General features: G+C 24.8%; 1 protein-coding gene across 2 annotated transcripts; it reads right to left on the bottom strand.

Moving 5' to 3' along the window:
• Nucleotides 1-13441: 13441 nt before the first annotated feature.
• Nucleotides 13442-22573, bottom strand: LOC132926784 (protein Hook homolog 3). Of its 2 annotated transcripts, none has more exons than XM_060991186.1 (17): nucleotides 22342-22573; nucleotides 22165-22242; nucleotides 21775-21860; nucleotides 21073-21145; nucleotides 20687-20789; nucleotides 19896-19976; nucleotides 19606-19832; nucleotides 19312-19465; nucleotides 18121-18398; nucleotides 17715-17879; nucleotides 17519-17658; nucleotides 17306-17446; nucleotides 16992-17158; nucleotides 16647-16852; nucleotides 16411-16482; nucleotides 15784-15888; nucleotides 13442-14658 (listed from the first exon to the last, which is right to left on the bottom strand). In XM_060991186.1, exons 2-17 carry the CDS (start codon nucleotides 22222-22224, stop codon nucleotides 14623-14625), a joined length of 2094 nt encoding a protein of 697 aa, XP_060847169.1. In that variant the 5' UTR covers nucleotides 22225-22242; nucleotides 22342-22573; the 3' UTR covers nucleotides 13442-14622. The 2 variants fall into 2 exon arrangements, with proteins under 2 accessions (XP_060847169.1, XP_060847168.1); XM_060991185.1 differs by having other exon boundaries at nucleotides 22412-22572.
• Nucleotides 22574-24138: the final 1565 nt, after the last annotated feature.

Here is a 24138-nt window from a genome sequence, read left to right as displayed (position 1 = left end):
TTGTACATATTTTGCATAGTAAAAACGTAAAATTAATGGTTTTTTATGCATACAAATTATGAAAAATTACTTTAAATATACAAAAAATGGATAAAAGGTTATCTCCAAAATAATTAAGCATATTTATAATAGTTGTTTTTACTCTAAAACAATTCTGCGAAAAGTAATCGTAATTTTCCATATGTATATTATACGACTTTTATCTCGTTTTTTAAAATATTTATCTATTGTATGCGGTTGGGTGATTGTTTTTGTGTCCAATTCCGAGTCTTATGTATTTTGATAATTAGTTCAAACTTTAACTCAACAGAAGAGAACCAATAATTATTTACTTACTATTTTATAGTTATTAGTTATCAATTTAGTTATTCATAATTCATCCTAAATAAATATAAAATTTATTGGATTTTGAAATTGAAAAAATATTAAAATATAAGTATGCCGTATACGTCACTAAATTATATCTCTAGAAGTATTTAACTCAATACTCTTATTTAATTATTATTTTTATAGTTGAAACATATTACAGACAAATTATTACACACAATGTACTTACAGACCGACTAGTTTTTTTTCAAAATGTGTAGTATCTCTACGATTTTGATAATTAATATTTATTTGTCGAATGATTCTTGTAAACATTTTATTGAATATTATATAATAATTTGTTGAGAAGCAAATATTTAAAAAAATTATTATAGAATATTAGGTAGGCAGGTTTTTCTGTTTTTGTCTGCGAAAGAATGTGAACATGTGAATGCATTAATTCGTTTACAAAACAAGTATTTCCAAAACAGATTTAAAAAAAAAAAAAAAAAATAGAATACTTATAATATAATATATATATATATATATATCATTTTTATAACTAGCCATTCGTTTCGTTGACAGGGAATTTTAATATAACATCTAATCCCAACCATGTATTATAATATGTATAATATATAATAGATAGACCTACCTATTATAGTTGTATATGACTAGGCACACGGATTAGGCTGTGGTGTGCGTTTCTCGGAAGTGTAGTATTACTTTTAAACAGAAACCAGTTTTTCCTTTTATACATAATAGGATAAACTTGAGGTATCTAGTAATATGTAAAAACGAAAGACAAAGACCTCGAAAGACCTCGAAGACTATGGACGGCAATGGCACTCTTATCGACGCATCGTGTAGCGTCTTCCAAGCCGGTATTTCGAAAGTTTCTAAGTATTATTATTTTTATTTTTATTTTTTTTTTTAATTTTATGCATACTCTCGTGCCTATAAAATATATCCAAAAAAATACTGGTTTTCGTATGCACCGCCTGCAGATGCAACTCCACGTATATAGCTACCTATATATATATATATTTACACCTATAATACCTATACCTATAGTAAATAATATGGATGTACCTATATTATATATATATATATTGTTTATTATTAATTATTATAACGCACAGCTAGGTGTGGCATACCGAGAACTGTAGATTTCGAAAGAATTCTGACTCGTTATAGTGAATATATAGATATATTCAAAAATAAGTTTTCCCCAAAAAATGTATTCGGATACATTTTTTCGAGTGATGTTTACTTGTTGTGATATTTTACGAATAAAAAACATACATCATTGTAGTCAGCAGCCATAATATATTACTGTGATTTTATTGATTTTACACTATGTAGAATAATTTCATTCTGAACCAGGAGCATATTAATATAATATTGTGAATAAACAATAATACAAGGACTTTTTTTAATTTTTATAAATAGCTAAAAAATATATTGTTTTAATTCATAAATTGTTGTATTTATTTAATCGTAATACATAGGTAGGTACACAACATACATACCGTTGATCTCTGTTATTAATGTTGGGGCTCCTTGCTCCCTTATATGCCTCACGAAACCGTTCTATCATTGTTGTCCAATTTAATTCGACTATATGGTCTTATAATAATCCTAAGCACAGGATTCTTCGCCACTTAAATCTAAATATGTATATGATTATTAATTATTATAATCTTGACTTACTATTCTAAATTATATCCTGTATGATGTATTAGTCTAGTTATTACTAATAACTAAAAGTGTTACTTTATTTCATATTATATGTTTGTAGGTATAAATTGTTTTAGCGTAAATAAATACATAATTATTATAATAATAATGAAATAAAAAAATATATAGCTACTAGCCAGTAATAACCACATATATTTAATACTATATTACTATATGTACTCTATGTAATTATGATTATATACTCTAATACTCTGCTATAGTACATTATACATAAGTCATAAGGTCAGAAGATCAATGTACAATAATAGACCTAACTGTCGATATTCACTAATTCGTTGCCAGGTCCATACGACGATAGTTGAATGTGCGCTAGTTGCAATGGTGACAGAAAATAACATGATAGTACCTATATGTTTATTGTATGAAGTATATATATAACTGCATGATACCCATAATACAGACGTACCTTGCAATTTAGAGGATTCGAGTAGTCGAGTCTCACTTAAAATTATTTTTTTCATACTATAATAATTTTTTATTTTAATAAAATGATTGTTTTTGTACATGATTTAGATTTTTCTAATGATCATTAATTATGTCAACGCGCTAGTGTTCCGAATGCAAATAACTATATACGTATAATAGTGAAATACAAATTTGATTCAACAGTTCAAGACGTATTAGGTACCTACCATTATAATCACGAAATTTAATTTTACATATATTAGACATTATAAAGAGTGCATAATGCATATAGACAACTTTTTTTTGTTTTTATTGCATTTTTTTGGTGGGGTGTGGGTGGAAATGTTTATGGATTTGGCGTGTTATATTCAATACTGTTATTATTAGTGTACATTTCTCTACCTTTGAGTGCGTAGGTATACCTTATCGTGAAATTTAAGTAAATTCAATTTGATTTTCGACGAACAGACGTTCAAAGTTATTACCTAGTCGTCGATTTGACGTTGAATTTCGTCTCCTATTTGTATACGACTCGCGACCGAATTATATTATATAATATGTGCTATATACAACACGACAATATTGCATATAGGTAATATATAAGGTTACTGTCATCGGTATTTAAAGTAAAATCCTGTATCTGCAGCACAGTTTGATGATTAAAATATAATAATATAGTTATAATATAGTTAATAAACAAATACAAAAAAATAAATAAATAATTTCTCAAGAATGCTGCGACTGGGCTTCTTTTTTGTGCGTGTGAAATAATTTGATATGTTCTCGGAAAACATTTTGGACTGGTTTTGATTCATTTCATATATATACCTATTTCAATTATGTAAACGACGGCCGGTAAAATGCTTTTCTAGGAAACTATGAATATAGAAATTAACATACAGCATAATATACTACCCATTATAATAAGTACGAGTTCAAACACTGCAGTATGTTGACCTAACCGCGTAGGTGCATTATAAAACATAAACACAATAATATAACGTTTCGTAATAATCGGGACGATGGAATTTTTGGAAATGTGATTTTTGATTTCACGACCTGCGCGTATCGATAGAGTAGGCATCGACGAGCGTTAAGCGCGCAATACACCGAGCACAGTGCGTGCCTCCGAGCACACGATTTGATGGATTCCGGCTGTACTCTAGCTAGTTGCAGCTCTATATCTTTATAAGTGTGTTATCGGCCCGCATAAAATGTTATTATTGTAATATTGCGCCAACTACCACTGACCAACTTTACTTTATCGACGTCGCTGCGTGATGCACATCAATAAAAAAAAATTAAATAGCTACAATAATTGACAACATATTATATTTATGTATATAATAAATAGTCAGAGACGGATTATTCTGTGTCCCGAACACACAGCACAGCAATAAATAGACGTGTGATACTATAGTATAGATCATACTGAGTATGACATGTACTCTTGTATTGTGATTAAACTGCCAACTACCATAATGTATCTATTCTGTTATTGTGTTATTGTGTTATAATGTAGATTGAAAATGAAAAGTTGTATTATAGTTGAACATAACTAGTTTGTTACACAATTTTGAGTCGAATACTATAAGTAAAATTAAAATAGTAGAAATATGAATATAAATGTTAAGCGAGTTTAACATTTTTTTATTCTGTAAAATTATAAGTAAGATGTACAGTTTTAAAATTTCTATATCACGGATTGAAAGCTTTCAAAGTGGCTTGGTGGAGGGAAAATTGGTCTGATTTAAATGATTGCCTTTCTCTTAATCGTCTTTAATAATTGAATATCTGAAATTATGCCCCTGATGTGTACAACATTCTGTGTATGTGAATGTGTGATAGGTCATTGATTAGATTCTTGATAATGTTTTTTGAAATACATTCCGGAAATCCATTTAATAATTATTTTTAGTAACATAGTAACATTTAAATTATTTTTTTGGTTTATCTATAAAATCAGAAAAAATATAATTTATATACCTAGTTATAAATGTTATAATTATTTAGTAATATATTGCATATTCATGTTGAACATAATTTTATAATATTTTATTAATTAATTTTTCTATAATAATAATCAAGTAGATACTTCAAATATAGGTACTATCAAATAGTCATAACGTTTCGACAGAAAGCGAGTGAATATATTTTAGGAATATATGGTCGACAGTGGATAGATAATAGGTATAACACCTAGTGGAAAATTTACCTACCCCTGCAGTGGCGTAGTAGCGAATTCTGTTTTTACATTTTTGATGTCGGTTGATTAAGAGTAAATTTGTGAATTCAAACGTGATAAAGTTTACATTTTTATTATTTTATATTTTTTATGGAGTATTAAAATAAGAAACCAAAAATAATTTTGATATTTATTTACTGGCTATACAATGAATTGGACTGTAGATAATTTAAAAATATTTATTAACTCGTATATATAATTAAATAATAATTTCAGTTGAAATAAGTAAAAAAATAAATAATTATATAATTACCGATTTGATCATAAAGGAGTAGTAAGGATAGAAGTGTCTGTCTCCCTCCCCCCAAAAAAGAAAGTTTTATATGCCAGTGACTTACCTTGTATAAATGAGCTTGTAGACTATATACCTATAGGTACTTAGCTATTAAATGACATCATTTAGATAGATTAGACGTTTGTCCAATTCTATAAATTTTGAAACAAGAAATATTTTTAACATTACCGTTTTGGTTGTATACAAAAGTTTGATTAATTTTTAATTACCTAATTAATTTTTTTTTTTTTTTGAGCATCAACTATACGCCTAAACAAGGTTATATTAATTAATTTATACATACCAATTTTTTTATGTATACGAGTATATATTAATATATTATAAAAATTATAAAATTATAGCTATTGGTTTGTCTGTTTATAACACAACAAGACTTATCTCATGTTAATTGTATTTTAAATGTTCATTTTTATTTAATTATCTATTTATTATACAGTAATTTGTTCATAGTACACCGTAATATCCATAAGTAGAAGTAATCAGTAGATATATAATTACTATCATTGACATTCACATCATTGACTGTGTTTCTAGTACACCTAAATTATAATAGGTATATATATATAATTATGCGATCATATGTTTTGATATTCTGCGTCTCTGCGATGGATTATTGAGGCTGTCAATGTTTTCCCAATATTATATTACGCCACTGAGACTATTTACGCACCGACGCTACACAATTATATATTGATATTACAACTTGAAATAATATTTTAATAATATAATAGTATAGGTTTAACGTACACTACGTAAGCGTTATTTTCACTCGTACGATTGATGATTACATAGGTCTAACTGTAATACAATGATTAGGGCGTATTGCGTATACCTACTTATGTATTATAATATTATATATATTATTATTATGTGGATAAACAGTTAATATAGTTTCATATACGTACGTATTATATTTTGTTAATAAGTAATAACAATATTTCAATTTTAATGCTGAACATTGATTGACACGTCATAAATCATAATATTATACAGTAAACAGTTTATCTGTATACTACTTAAATAATATAATTATATTAGTGTTAGTATTTAGTATAGTAGGTAATAATATAATCTAGACGTCTATAATACCCTGGTTACTGGTTATAGTAGTTATTACATTTTAGTACTACCTATGTATAAATACTTATTTCCACCGCAAATCTAAGATTTCAGTCGGTATAATATACGCAGTTATAATATTATTGTTTATAGTGTTTATACATAATAATAACAACATGCAAGTATCTATAAAGTTCTGAAGTAGCAAGTATAGCTATCATTGCGCAGCTCTGAAATAGCGAAATCTCAATCTTTGGCACGAGTGCATGACTGCACAGAACACAATGCCATACTATTGTTATTGTACTATTTATTTTCCACGTAGACACGAGCAGCTGCTGCTGTCAAATGTCAACAACGTAATGCAACGTTAACTGTTTGCATTTATAAATACAGATGTATTATTTTCTCAATAACATCATATATGGCCCGATAGCCGTACATATACTGCACATTGTGTTTTATGTTGTAAAATCAATGTCTGCCATATACGCTGTGGCTGATTAAGATATTATGTATACGTATAGTGTATACTAATTTTATATTAATGAGTGGGCGTCAGCGGCCTAAAACTCGCGTCGGGCGCACGTTTGATTGACAGTTAAAATGTTTAAATATATCTTAAACATGTCTAGAAAACTAAAATTTAAAAACAAAATCAATGCCTATACACTTCTACATTCTACGAAAAAAACCGTCATAAAACGCTTAAGAAATTATATTTTACCTATGACTGCGTATTTTTAAGAGTAATAACATCTGAAAATAAAAAGCAGCGGTGTATTCGGCTTTGTTGAAAGGGGGATATGCGGTTTTGACTATACTCAGATCATGTTACAGCAAATAGGTAGATTATAATAACGTATCATCAAGATTCAAGAGGGTGCTATTGCTACACCAACAGGTGTTGTCTCTGACTCTCCGTCTTACTACCTATACAACATTACAACAGCGTTCAGTAGAGCCGATATTATGTTGTTAGCTTAGCTTTAATAATAGATCAAAATAATCGACCGAGTATTTAATATATAACCGATCCAAAAGAATCCCATTGAATAGCATTCCTAGGTACTTGCTACCATTAAATAAAACATTAAAAATTACGTTTGTTTTAAAGAAAAATGTTAAAACAAAAATGTTTATACATAAGCTTATATAGTCGACTATACAGCATTACTTATTTTCGGTTTCCATAGTAGAACTATTAGAACTTTCGACGTATAACAGATTTGTTAGTAACCGATAGTTGCATTAAATTAATTGATTCGTGTGTGAAGTTAGCCCTACACCCCCCCCCCACCACTAATTACACCGGACACACTGTAAGTTTTGCTTAACGTTTAATTTGCAAGTAATTTAAGTTATTGAAAAATATATTACAATAACTTAAACTATACTATGTTCTATTTCATGTAGTTTTGATAAATTATAATAATTTATAACATAAGTCGTTAGTTTACATTGTATAGACAATTCAATATAATACTATGTTTAATGTTCGAACTACACCTTATTATATATGTATTTATAATATCTATTTGGGTAGAACTATCGCATTCTATTAAAGTAAAACAAATAAAATAATTTGGATTTTTAACCTCATAAATATAGAATAAATATAAATGTATAAACATAGACTTTATGCATACATTTTGATAATTGTATATGATAACATTGTTCATAGTTCTACGGTACGTCGGTAACTATATTGTTTTTTTTTAGTATGTACTTTTAAAATAATATTGTTATTTTAAATGGACAGTCCATAATAATATCGCTAATATATGATTTTGTCGTATGCCTAATTAATTATGGTAATTAAATGATGGTGTGCAAATTAAGAATGATATGAATAAGGACAATAAAGTTGTTACATGATGATAATTGCATACCTATTATAATAGGTAGGCAGTAGGCACCTATTATAAGCTGCAACTGCACGATAAGAAGTTTTGCAAATTATATATATATATATAAAAAACCTTTAATCGTCTTATTAAATTATTTTAAGATACTAACCTATACATATTATTATCTATAATAAATAAATATCACTGATCATTGTTTTGTAATTTTGTACTAAATAGTACCTAAAACAAAATATGATTATAATACAGTATAACATCAGAGTTAGAAAGTCACTATTAGTACAGATTATGTCTTTATATATCTAAAAGCACTGATAAATTATTTAATTGGCATTCGTTTAACGTGTGACCTATAGCCTACAGAGAAATAATTAAAATTCATTATTTACACATAATTAAAACAATATTATTCAAATGTAAAAAATAAAATATTTTATACATTATTATTAAACTAGCTGACCCAACATAGTCGTTGTCCTATCCAAATTTCAATACATTTGTTTGTGATTGTTTTGTGAATTTATGAAAAATTATTGGAAATGTCAAATGTGTACACAATGTAAAAGTAAGTAAAAAAACATAGTGCATATCTACTTCGGAGTGATCATTGTATCCTATTAACGATAGTGTCGATAGATATTCAGTGTTAGAAGGAGTACATTCAGAAGTCAGCCGATAGAAAGCTGTAACGTCTGTGAACTTGGCTATCTAATTTTTATCAACTTTCAGAATTTGCTTATTATATATTTGTTTATTAGATAAAATGAGTGAGCTAAGTTCATCGAAGTAAATTTTACATGTTTAATAACACGCGATTCTTCTAGAAGATTAAATTAGCTTATTAAAAATATTCATATCCAATATATATAGTCAGGTAGTCTCGAATTTCGAAATGGACTCTTTGGATTCTTTAAAACATTCTTTGCCAAAATACGTTAACTAATATACAGAATGGTTGAAATTATATTATTGCATACAGAGTGTTCAAGTGTAAAAAATATTTATGATTAAATATTAAAACATAATATAGTATTTTTAGTGTTGTCATTAAAACTACGTGTATTCCAGATTTCAACAAAACCACGCATATGATCGCGAGTTTATATACAAATTCCATAGAAAAATAAACTTTCAATTTTTCCGAATTGTCCAATTTCTGGATGAATTTTCAACTTTTCTTACCTTTTTTGGATTATTATACGAACATAAAATAAAAATGAAACATATCAGTACAGCCGTTCTACAGTGCAGATGCGCTTACCAACGAACAGCATTTAATTTTTATTATGCAATATTATATATGCAATCTATATGTATAATATAGACATTATTAACTTTATTCATCTTCCAAAAAAGTTATGAATATTCATATATGTGATTGTCTAGTTTGGTTTTTTTTTTATTTTTATTGAGTGGTGTCTGTGGTTATAACATTCAGCTAAATGGTATATGGTAATCAATTTTCATGGATTCCATGCATTGGTATTAAAATCTTGAATTTTTGATTGTTCACATGTTTGTGTATTAGCCTCTTTTACATGCTTTACAAAATGTTCTGAATGATTCTTAGATAAATGAGTTGTGCCAATATATCTTTCATGTAAACTTGACAAACTTTCACTTGGAATAATTAAAATAATTAGTACCTTTATTCGTTTAGTATGTAATCTACCGGACCGCGTAATAACGCTATTATAAATTAGGTACCAAGAATTTTTTTTAAGAAATTATTGATCATATTTAATCGTAAAAACAAATATAACATAAAACATTATTTATTAAAAAAAATCAATTATTTTTGTACAAAATTACTGTAAGTGTAAATAATTAGTCAGTTATTATTCATTAAAAAAAAAATTTGTAATTAGCAATACATTTTTTGTATATCACTTAATAAATTTAAAAAAATTGATCTTCCCTGTAAATAAATCGATATCACATGCTTCAAATGTGGTAAAATATCAGCTGATGTTTAATGCATTTTCATAGTATTTTTGGTTTTTAATACTCACCATGAATATTCTGTCGTTTGTTTGTAAACTGATGTTTAGTTGTTGGGCCAAGCAAGGCCAAGCACACGTAGATCACATACTTAACTCGGTTTTCGGTTGGTAGGTCACAAAATTACGAATATAAAATTATTATATTTTTATCTTATAAAATTACAGTGTATAACGATTGGTCCAGTAGGCCATACACTAAGTAAATGAATGTCATTTGGTTTGAATTTTGGATAATTTATAAATCATAATTCATAACCATACAATTTTCCTGATTATTATTAAATTATATATTATATACGTAGTACAATAATTATTATATTTTAATTATAAAATGCAACTACAAATCAACTACAAAAATAACCACAAAAAATATATATACTTTTCTATTTATTCAATGCAAATTATCGATTGTTATAGAATATTAAGTATTTTATCATTTATTTTGATTATCATAGTGTATATTGGTCATTAGTCCATTACAATTCGTATAGTAACACTATCATCGATATCTTATTGCATATGAAATGGCAATCTGCAGGAAGTTGTCAATATCTCGTATGCCATTTATGTTATCATTATACATAAGATTATAAGAAGGTATTATAAACAATAATGTAATGAATAACGTATAATGTTATATAACGTAGTAGCTTTTTTTTTTATCTTAATAGTACCACAGGCAAGTTCTAGAGTATAAAATATCACCTATATGTGTATTATATACGGATATAAGACGTCAATCATTTTTACACAGACACACCAACAAAATATCTAGTAGGTATCTAGAGTTTTCAATAGAAAAATATAGGCAGTTTTTATGTAATAAAAAATACATTATTTTAATTACAACTATAGTTGAATTTCTAATTAGAAACAATATCTAATAAAAAATAGGAATTTGATTTTCTTTTATGCGATTCAAATTAAGTACTATATTTTTATTTTTTAATCTCAAACCATGAATAGGTTTAATGCTTTCAAAATTGTAAAATCGTAAAATATATGATTGAAGGATAATATGAAGTATAGTAATAGCCAATAGGTATCCATGTAATACATTTAAATATTAACTATGTACATTTTAAACCTAGGTATTACTTAACCAATAATTAATATTAAAAGCGAGCATATAAGTAGGTAATTAATAAAATTATGTTAAGTCGTATTTTTAAGGTACAAACTTATACCAAAAGATTATATTATTTTATATTTGGATATCTATCTGAAACATGAAATAGGTAAAACAATACACGAAATGTTCACCTATATAAAAAATATAAATAAATTGGTCATTGCATATTTGCATCATGCTATTCTCAAGTTCTCAACATTCTGTACTATGATTTGAATGTTACGATTTCTATCAATATTTTGATTTTTGTGGCCTTCCACTCACGTTTACTGTTTAGTATAATATAAAACAAAAACATCCTGGCTGCAATGATAATCGCGAATAAATCGAGACTATAAAAAATAGAAAAAAAATGATCTGCTGTTCGTAAATTATTATTTTATGAAACAATCTTTATGTCAACTAATGGTGACACAAACTAATTTAAATTATTTAACTGTCATATTTATTAGTAAATTTTCTATAATATACATATTAAACGAGGAAATGAAAACGAATTGAGCTTAAAAATCAAACGATATTGAATAATAGCCAGATGTTTAATTGCGTTTAAATTTGATGAAAAGATTTCATTCACATTTCTATCCAATAAAACACTATGCTCATATGCACTATAGCACCTATATATTTGATATACATTATATATTTACATTGAAATATTAAACATGTTTTGTTCACAAACAAAATATATTAAAAATATGTATAATCGTGTTTAATTAATATCACGATGTTTAATTTTCCCACGTAGTCATGTCTAAATAAGAACTATAAATAGTGATAAATTAAAATAAATAAAACACAAATCATCAATTTATTAGGTATAATATGAACATATCATTATTATTTACAAATACACACTGTATAGTAGTGTATACACTATACTACACACAAAGACTACGGCTCGGAAAAATACTTTCAATTAAACAATAATATAACTACGCAGCAAACAAAATAATAAAAATATGTTGATCGACCAAACAAACGTGTACGGCGTACCAACCAAAGTGACAGGCGTAAGGCGTACAACGAGTTATCGGCTCATCCATTATTTTTTTTATTATTAATCAGTCAATTAATAAATTGTTTTTTAATAACGTCAATAGCTACAACTATAGCTAGTAAGATGGTAAATACGTAATTGGTAGGTAGTTCATAACGATCAGGAAATCGCACTGTGTACGAAAACACCAAAAACAAAATTTTTTAAATACCATTATATTATTATTATTATTATTATATTTCGTACAATTATTATTATGATGTATTACAATGATATAATATGATATTACTGAATTAACAATTTCAGCTATTTCGACATAAATGGCAATAATGGCAAATATAAAAATGTATTACACTAAAAAAATAAATTTTAGTATTGACATTATAAATAAAATGTATGTATCTAATATTCTAATTACAATAAAACGTGTAATTGCGTTCTATAAAGATCAAATGGTAAACTAAAAAAATAAAATTACCCTGACTCAATACATAATTGCGGTATGTCGGTATCAAACATCAAAATAATTATTTTTAACAATATTTAGGTAAACTAATTCTATAATATGATAATATTGTCTACAAGTAATACTTAAGTTTAATGGTTCGCATTTTCACAAAGGACACGGACACACAGTGATTAACATAACAATTGATTTTAGCTAAGATATATGGACGGTGTACACATGTCACACACACAAATACATAATTATTATAAATATATATATATATTAATTATTAATAACTGATGAGTGGTGGACAATTAATAAACTCAATAATAAATAACTTTGTTAAAATAAATTTTAACTATAAGTATTGTTTATCTATTATTAAATATATATAACAAAAGAAGTTCTTTCAAAGAAGGTTAACAATTTTTTTAAACGATGATTACATTTTACTGTTAAGTACATTTTTTTTCTGAGCAATAATATTGAATTATAAACAGCGTTATCATAATTAAACACGAGATACGATTTTCACACGATGGTTTATTAATAATCAAGTTAATTATGTTAACTTTGTCGTATACATTTTTTTATAAAAATATTAATTTTTTTAGAGAACACAATGAGTGCTAAACAAAAGTAATTGAAGTTCTTGTTTAAATTAAACGCGCTATTGTACACAATAAAAGTTGCACATAAGTGCATATTAGGTAGGCAAATACTTAATTATAATATCTAATAACTATTAGACATTAATACCTAAGACTTTATATTATATTAAAATATTAAATGTATATAAAAAATGGTATTAAATTATATCTATTTTTCAAAATAGCTCTTTAACTGTTTAAATAAACTTACAATTATAATATTTTACCACCTGCATATCTTATGATAATATACACTTTTTTTTATACAATTGATTAAAAGTAACTTGAGAGATCTTAAGACTAGGTGGCAAAAAACAATTACTGAAGTGGCAAGTCCGTAAGATTGATTTATACAATGTTTACTACTAAACATCAAGAAATAACTTTTTCAGAGGCTATTACAAAGAACATTAATGTGAGACAGGGCAATAGGTATGAATATTTAGTATTTGATTAAAATATTTTAGAAATTATGAATATACAAATTAATTTTTGTTTGAAAAATCTCTATTCAAACTGATATTATTTACCTTTAGGTTTTAACATTATAGTACACATTAATATACTAAAATACTATAAAGTGTTACATTGAGCTTTTGAAATTTATCCTACTATATAGATATGATAAACTTAAATAATTCAATAAGGTTGAAATATATAAAAAGTAAATATCATAGGTATATAATAAGTTAAGTCGATAGTTTGAAATTTTTAGTCAAAGCCTATAGTTTTAATTTTTATATTTACAAGATATTATTACCTAATTTATTATTGTCTAATATATATATTATACTAATTTGTAAATTTTATAAAAGCACCAAATTTTTGAACAAATTATTTAGATAATATACAAAAGTATATATATAATATATTCTGAAGACTGAACTTTCTATACCTTCTCATAGTTACTTATTAGTTGGAGTAGGAACAATGGTTTTAAGAATAAAATACTTCGGCCTAGCACTTTTTAAATTTAATAGGATACTAGAGTAATGGAAGTATTGTATCCAAGATCTACTTGGAAGTATTAACGGTTTCCTTATGTCTAAAAATAATTAATTATCTATTTTAAATTAAAATGGTTTAGTGGAGACAAATGAGTTATCAAAATTATTTTAAGTTATCAATGTTATTGTCAAAAGCTCGGGATTAGGGTTAAATTTAAAGTAGAATTTACTTAATGTTGTGCATTTTAAGTGGGTTTTCTAATAATTTTCACCACTAGTTAATAAACAAAAAATTCATACAAGCATCTGATGTGTCACTGCCACAGTTATTTAAATATTAGAAATAGTTTTTTAAGCCATTCAATTTATATGAAAATGATAATTTGGTATTTAAACTGGTATGTATACTACTTACTTACAGTTTGCTTGTTTGTTTGTTAATTGTTTATTGTTTTTTCTTGAATACTTAGAGTATTTGATGAATGAACTCTCTTAATACTATTTTATGGAGATTTAAACTTTCTGTGATTTTGTACCACCTAAAACATGGGTAAAAAAAAAATTCATTAAATACATATTATTTTAGATTAACTATTAGATAATTATTAATTAAAACTTAATTCTAAGGACAGTAGAATGGGTAGGAACATAAAATTTTAATTTTAAATTGCATGACAATTCATAAAATTCTAGGATGATTGTAGAAAAATTCAATAATTTTAATCGAAACTTTAACTCGTTGTCATTAAGTTACTTTTGATTTTAGAGCTATGGTAAAAATGACCAAATTGACATAAAAAATGTCTGTCTATCCAAATCTGTTGTTAAAAGTAAGTGTTGTTATTTAAAAAAATGCAAGTTCTGTTGCGCATGCACACAATAAAAAAGTTAAAAATTTTAAAACTATCAAAAAATGTGTATTTAGAAATTCCCTATCTCATCACGAAAACCGCATATTAATCCGATGTCACTGGACAGAATAATTTAGTGTTACCTTTAAAAGGGATCACACTGTATATAACCAATAACCATGTCTATACAGTATACACCCAATTAATTTATTTAACAAAACAATATGTTAATTTTTACAGGTGTAATTATTATTATTACCATTGACATTATTATTTTGAACAGAGTTTGGTACTTTAAGTACAAAAAATCATCAAAATAAGTATTTAAAAATATTGAAATAAGCTAAAATTATAATATGTAAACCCAAAAGTTGTAATTCACTACTATCAAAAACTTCCTATTTATTAACAAAGTAAAAATAATATATATATATTAAATTATAGTAGCATGGCATACATTTTCATAGCATTCAGCTAGATTTTATGTCAAACAAAATATATAAGCAAATGCTTTATGAATTATACATTGCAAATAAATTTACTATACATTAATATTATATAAATTATTACAGCCCGAAATGACAGAGTGAGCATAGGCTCAAACAGTCTAACGGATAATACGTAATCTTTTTGGTTTCAAGGTTATTTCTTGATATTATACTAGGCGTACTTTGTATTTATTTGTTATTAAAAGTATAATTTTATTATTTATAGAAAATATTTTAATCAAATAGTTCATACAAGGAGATGGTTTTTGATTTTTGAGGATTATGGTTTTTACAAAATTATAACTGAAACAATAAGTAACTCAACTGTTTTATTTGTTTGCTGTCTGTGTTTTGATAGGAATGTTTGAGATTGTAACAGTCCTTGATTCATTACTCTCTGGTCAACAGATTCTTGCATCTTAGTTTGTGCCTAAATATTATAAATAATACATACAAAATTAATAGTAAATTTTAATAATTAAAAAATAGCAGTCATCATTTTGAAATATTAAAACATGTTTAATATTTTTATGTTAGTGGCAGCTCATGAAAGATTAACATGACTATAATGACATTCAATAAAATATAAGTACCTATCCCATTCTTGCACAAAAAATAATAAATTAATATATATTAAAATCTACAAAAAACCTATATTTTTACTGTGATGTGATACATGACAATATGACATAAATTATGTGGTTAGCCGTGAGGTATTGTTCTATAAGTAATTAAATTAACCAATTCACTGTATAAATGAATATATTAAAAAATTTTATAGTAAAAAATGGAAAAAAAATTTAAATGCTTTTCTTGATATTACTATTACTTTTTGAAATTCTAAAGTTTTGTTTTTATTAAAAGATGGTAGATGAAAAAAAATACATATTAAATACAGAGCACAATTGCACCATTGTGTACTAGTTACATAATAATATATTATACAACTTACTAATTTGTAAAATGCAGTGGATATTAATTTTTCTTCAATCTCTTGTGATGCTTTGTCATTTTCTTGTTCTTTCTGAAATATCAATACGAAATGATACATGTTTAATGGTTTAATGTATATAAACAATATACATTGTTCAATATACAATATATTGAACAAAACAATTCAATAAACAAATAATTTAAAAACAGGAATTTCATATACATACATCTACAGTAATTGAATAGTTACAGTACCTTTAAGTCGCTTATTTCTTTATTGGCTTTCATTAACCTATTTTCTAATACACTTATGTCAACATCAGTTAATGATACATTTTTGGAGTCCATAGATTTAACAACTGATTTAGCTTTTTCTATGAATTTTTTATGTTTCTCTTCCCATTCTTGTATTTCTATATCTTTCTGATGAAGAGAAACTTGCAAAATATTTATGAATTGATCTGAAAAAAAATGTATTTTTATATATATTATATATATATGTGAATTTAGATAAATGAAGTAAACATTAATTTGTATACAATAATGTCGACTTTACTAATGAGTAATCTGTATTCAATAACTCAGCTTTCATTCACCCACCTTTATCTGATATTGTTGTATTTTTTTCTTCAATATCCAATGATCTTGTATCTTTTTCACATTGTAGTTGACTTTGTAGTTCTTTAATTTTTGAATTCCATTCATTGTTATTTTCTGTTTGTTCTTTTAATTCAGATTCTAATTCCAATATCTTTTGATTAGCTTTTCTAAAATTCAATGATTTTTAGTATTAACATAGCAAGTTATTGAAAATATAAATAAATGTAATTAAATTAAATGACTTAATTTAGATTTAATAAACTTGAAAAACAAATTTTTTAATTTTTTTTTGTATAATAAATATAAAATTGTACCTATTATCCAAACGCAGTTCATTATACTGTTGTCTTGTATTATCCAAAATACTTTGGAGTACCGATATTTTATCTTCTTCTGGTTCTTTTTGATTCATTTTTAGCATTGTGTTCTCGTGTTGAAGCCTTACTAATTTTTGTCTGTATATTTATGAAAATAAATAAAATAAAATAGAATGTTGATAGAATGTTTATTTTATCATGTTAACAAACTTGAGGTCCATTGCCGATTCCATATCATCGCTAGCAGTTGTTTGAGAATGTTCAAGCGTACTGGTCTTTTTCATTTGTGTTTGACAACATTTTAATTCTTCATTTGCTTCTTTTAACGAATCCCTCTCAATAACTAACCTCTAAAAAATTTAAAATTAATAAAAATTAAAACAGAAAAATTGTTATTATAGATTACATCTTTTTCTTTCTGTAAGGTGTTCAGGTTTTCCAGTAACTTTTTTGATTCAAATTCCAATTTATCAATTTTGTTTGTCTCATCATTTAATGTATGGTGTAGTTCAGTAACTTGTTTTTTATATATTTCTAATTGTGATTTCCACACAGAAGATTTCTTAATTTCCTAAATACATAAATATTAACACACTTATTTTATAAATTAATTTAAGTATAAATATTAAACTATTATAATACTTTAAAAGTGAATAAAATATTAACTTGTTACCTAAATTAAAGTTATAAGAAATTGAAAACCAATTGAACTATCATGAATTTTGAGCAAACAACAGCCAAGAAGTAAAACTATAGCTACTTGAGATACTTGAGTCTATTATATATACATAAATATGTAAAAAAATCTTTACCTGTTCTAATTCCATATTTTGTTGAATATAAGCTATATTTTTTGTTTCCAATATTTTCACTTGTCTTTTCAAGTCACCTAATTCTTCTAATTTTTTTTTATAGGACTGTATAGTTGATTCATACTTTTCAACTCTATCAGCTGTATCTCGAAGAATATCTAATTCATCTTTAAGAAGTCTCGCCTCTCCAGCAGTTTCTTGTAATAAATCAAATTTAACTTTTAAATCGGCCATTTCTCTTTCTTGTGTCTTAAGTTTTATTCGATAATCATCTCTAGCTAAAATATATAATCTATTATTAGTATTCTATAACAATGGTCTCCAAAGTTGTTTTACAGCAAACTGAATTTATTTTGACATTGTTGGGGAGAGATAAAGATGTAATGAGATTGAAAAAAGAGAAGAATAAGAATCTTTTTATTATATTATTTCACCCATAATTATATATTAAAAAATAATTTTACTAATTTTAGTACAACGACTGATGAGTTTGATGTATTTATAACTAGGATTTTTGAGCTTAACCAGTTGTTGGTATTGCCGAGTAATATTTCAAGGTATTGAGTGAATGTCACAATTATCTGATTATTTATTATATAATAAAAATAGAACATCAAAACCAACACTAAATTACTTATAATTTTTTCAATTTATAAAAATAGTTTATTTAATTGTTTTATATCATAAATATTTCAAACACTAATAATTAAAAACTGCATTATTATAAGAATTTATTTCATAAAACAAATTTCTAATAGTATTTTCTTTAAAAATTAATTTTTTCTGCATTTCATTATTATTTATATACGTAATAACTCTATAAATAAATAAAGTTTATTATATAATATTATTATTGATAATATTATATGAGTGCAATGCTAATTTTATGAATACTGATGATATTGCATGTATTATATTTTCAAAACTTTATTTAGTTATATGTCAATTGAAAGTATAAAATAGCATCAGACGATTCAAATAATATTTAAACAAGTGGTTATCAAAATAGACGTGTAAAAATGAAAGTATGAATTAGCTTGGCAGGTCGGTTCGAAAAGTTTGACGTATCAGAACCGGCCTGCAAATTGTAAGTCTGAGACTTTTTTTTTATAATAAATAATAATACTTAATTTAAATGTTTTGTAATATTTATACATTATGTGTTATAACTAATTAATAAATAAAACTTACATGTTTCAGCTTTGTACAATTCTTCTTTTAGTTCTTCAATCTGTCTTCTCTGACCACTACCCTTCAAGGGATCTTCAACACTTTCTAAAAGTCGTTCTTCTAAATGTCTTTTTTCATCTAAAATGTATGTTTTTTCTTCTTGTAACAAACTTATCTGAAAAGAATTAAATAATTTTATTAAGTTAAATTTTTAACATAATTTTATTATTGTTATAACTTATAGTATTAATAAAGTTTAAAAATGTATAAATAATATATATTTAATTATGCATAAAAAAAATGTATTCTTATTACTTGAGAATCGAGTTCAAGACAGCGTTGAGTCATTTGATCTCTAGCTTTCGTTACAGATTGAAGTTCATCAATAAGTTGTTGAATTTGTTCTTGGTGATCATCAGTATCAACTCCAAGGCTAGTAATAATACTTTGAGGATGTCCTTGTATCCTTTCTAGATCTTGTATAGACTGCATTATTACAGTTTGGGAGTTTTCATCCATTGATCTGATATTTGTAATGTAATCTATTATAATGAACACATTTAAATTAATTATTTCTAAAAAAAATTATGTTATTTTCTTTTTACCTTGAGCATTTCGACAGTTAACAGCACATCCCAATATAAGTTGTAATAATCGAGCTAATTCCATTGTATCATCTTGGTCTCCTAGTAAAAAATATTTTATTTAAAAACATAAAGATTTAGGTAAATAAAATCATCTTATTTCAAAAAATTTATTTTATATATAGCTTTCTTTTAAATTCTGAGTACAGCAATGAATGTATTGATTTTACAATGATGTATTTCTTTCTTTCATAATCTAATTTTGGATCAGTAAGTAGGAAACAGGTAGGAAAGTGAATCACCTGGGAGGTTAAACATAAAAATTCCCTGTACTTTTCTTGATTATTGAGGAAATCGAAAAAAATAATTAAAAACTGTAATTTTTAGCAAAACCAATTTTGACAGTCGATCATCTCAATTTGTTATTATTCAAAAATGAATATTGGTAAATACTTGATATTATATTAATTTTATATTTTAAATTAAAGATATAAATAATTTAGTATGATAGGATATTTATATATATATATATATATATTAATAAGATTTAATAAATAAATTTAATTCATAAAATGTGTATAAAAAATTTATTTGACGTAAATTAATATTTTAAAAAAAGTAATGAACATTGAAATACTCGTAAAAGGCTAATAAAGACCTAATAAACCTAATCAATCTCTAAATTAAGACATTTCATTTTTTTTTCATGTTTTCACATAACCCTTAATATTGTTCATAGAATAAATATATGTTGTTAATTAGAAAAATGTTCATACTCTCTATGAGTTAAATATAATAACTTAGAAAATTACCTATTTTTATAACATCAGGTTTTACAAAGTTTCCCATATGTTGTGTGTCACAATCTTGATAAAAATCTTGAATTTTTTCAACAATCTTTTTTAGATTACTAACCTGAAATAAAAATATTATATAATTTATGATGTTCTTTTTTTAATCATTAAGGTTTAAGTTTAATACTTTAACAAAAGTAGTTTTATATTTTAAAATAATTTTAATTGTGTTAAATGATAACTTTACACCACTTTATAGATATATGGCAAACATAAGAAAGTATAACTCTTAAAATACCGAAAAGGTTTGTGAATATATAAACAATACTCTTGGTTGCAGTATTGCCAGTATTAATATCTATAAACTATTACTTTTACTAAAGATTCATAGCACAAATAATTACCTTTAGTCTCCAATTGTTTCCAACATCTTTTTTTATTTTTGAAAACCAATTGTCGTCAAAACATTCTGGAGCACTAGAAATAAAATATGTCAGCTTCATTAACTTACAGTGTTGGATAAGTTACTTTTTAAAAGTAACTAAGTTACGTTACAAGTTACAAAATAAAAAAGGTAACTAGATTACTTGTTAGTTATTTAAGAACAAAAGTAATGCGTTACATTACTTTTTTTTTACTCAAACTAGAGTTTACTCTAACTAAAGTTTCATAAAAAAGTCTATTTTAAATCAATCATGTTTTATATTTATTTTATACAATAATGTATCTTCAAATATTGTTCACATAACGTGTTCTTAGCACTCATATCCCCCTCAAAAAATTAAAATACAAAAATATAATTAAATTGATAATGTAACGCGTTCTTCTGGTAAGTTACTTCTAAATAATTAACGTCGTTACTCTTGCCGTTACCCAAAAATAATAGTAACGAAGTTACCATAACGTTAATTAAAATTGTAACTACGTTACAGCAACGAGTAACGCACGTTACGTTACTACCCAACACTGAAAGTATAGGTAAGTATCAAACATTTTTATTTTTTTACAGTTCAATTATAATAAATTAGTAGATAGTTACTAATTAATAAATATATATTAAATTTTACTAATTATAAATATTTTGGTTTAATTTAGCTAATACTTACATTTGATTCAATGCTTCAGCAAGTGCTACACCATCAGTAATATCATATAAAGTTCGATGTGGAGTTTTGAGATGTAATGTTTGCAACTAAAATGTATAAAATATAAACACACACATGTTAAATCATTAAACTGAGTAATAATTATCAAAAATTAAATATCTGTAACGAATAGTGTATTATTTATTTTGTGTTTTAATAGTTTAGAAATTTTAAATATTTAAAAATAATATATTGTTGTAATAGTAGCTTATCAAACTCATGCTTTTGAATTCATGCATTCAAACTATGTTATCTAAAATATATATACTTTTTTTGTAATTGAATACATACTTAATTAGGTAAGTAATCTATAGAGACAAAATAATATTAATAATGTAAAATAAAACAAACCCATTTCAGAAGAACATTGCAAAGATCTTTATTCTCGATTCTTGTTGTTTGGAATTCCATTGTTGTATTGATTTATAACTAATATAAAATGAACAATTTAAATGTAATAAGTTTATAATCTTGAATAAAAAAACAAGTACAAATAGTTTACATTTGATATATTACATTAATGCTTACTGTTTTAAAAAATCTAAGAATTTAAATTTAATTAAACAAAAATAATCTAATTAAAGTAGGTAACACATACCATCAAATATTGTTTTTAATGATACAAAATATCATAAAACTAATTAATAACAAAAAAGGGTTAAAAGAGTTCTATAACTTAATTAATTACTATTTAGTATTACTGTATTTTGGTTTATTCAAATGTTTTATCCATAAAATAATAAACATGATTAGGTACACAATGTCACAATCATTTTATATCAAAAATCAAAATCATTTCTTATCAGTGTATATCACAACAAGTGATAAAAAATTTAATAATGTTAAATTATTATCTTCAGTGATATTTATTATTTACGATGTTAATATTAAAATCAAAAAATATTAAAATTTTGTATATTATAACATACATTACGCATTTGTAGTTTTTACACACATAATAAGTAGATATTACTATATTAGACTCAATTTAATTAATAGTTAGCATCAAATTAATATTTTTATTTAATTTGTGTAATAAGTTAGGTACTACTAGTTAACCAACAATTAGTTCAACTTATACGAATGTTTGGCTAATAAACAATTTTTTTTTAAAAAAATGAATACATTGCGTGAAATGTTTAAGATTTTCAGTAGTAATTGTAGACAAAGAATACCAATAATATATAAAACATTTGCGTGACTGCGTAACTGCTTGAATTTTAAACGTGTTGTTTCAAAGGATATTTTATATTAGGTACATTTAATATTGCCAACAATATTTTTTTTCGTTTATTAATACAATTGGTTGAACTCATTTTTTCTAAGTTAAATTCCGACGTACCGAGAAACAGTATGAATAAGTTTATGGGAATTAGAGTTAAATAATAAAAAAAAAAAAATAACAAAAACTGACGAAAAATCGTTATTATGTTATTATATTATGTAGTCAATATTTGAACGATTGTTCATTAAATATTAAATATAATATATACTAAACTTATTTAAATTTCAGTAAAAAAATACTTACGAGAAACCTTTTATTAATTTATTATCTCGGAATCTATGTTTATTAAAATATTAACTAAATATTATTCCTACTTATGATCGAAGAATTGTAGTTCTGGACAGCGCACTCTTATATTGTTCTTGTAGATTGGATAACGACTAATGATTTATATAAGCCTCAAATTTTGTAACAAATGTTTTTTTGGTGGAATAAAAAGATAATATTCTTATATATAAATTAGTTTTGTAGCATCTTGATTGAAATTAAGTAAACTTTTTTTATCTTTTTTTATCACCTAAACGTGCTGTTTTGATAATTCTTGAATAATAATGTCTTAAATTTATTTTTATTATATCATATAAGTTAGACTATCTATTTATACTACATAGTATATAGACTATACTATATTACCTATACTACATCGTCGTCTGAAGTAGTTTACATTTTTATATTTTATGTTCAAAATTACTTCGTCATTTATTGTCTTTTATAACTTATAGATGTTATAAGTACAACATTCCTCATAATTTAAATAAATTATATTAAAAAATAGTTACCATAAATTGTATATGAGCTTATTGTATATATGAGTTTTAATTTTGACGACTTAATCTTAAACGATTTTTGTTATTTTCTTACCATTAAAATAACACTGAACATGAAACATTTCATTAATATCATTTGACATCTTTTATATTGAATGATTTTTCTTATATTTGTATTATACATTTTCAAGCGATTTTTATATTTTTTTAATAGTTTTTAAAATTATAACATATACATATAAATTATAACATATAATACAAAATCGCATGTAA

The sequence above is a fragment of the Rhopalosiphum padi genome, chromosome 3 (genome assembly GCF_020882245.1).
Source record: "Rhopalosiphum padi isolate XX-2018 chromosome 3, ASM2088224v1, whole genome shotgun sequence".
NCBI classification, from domain to species: Eukaryota; Metazoa; Arthropoda; class Insecta; order Hemiptera; family Aphididae; genus Rhopalosiphum; species Rhopalosiphum padi.
The sequence above is the reverse complement of the archived record's forward strand: the minus strand, read 5'-3'. Positions and strand labels throughout refer to the sequence as shown.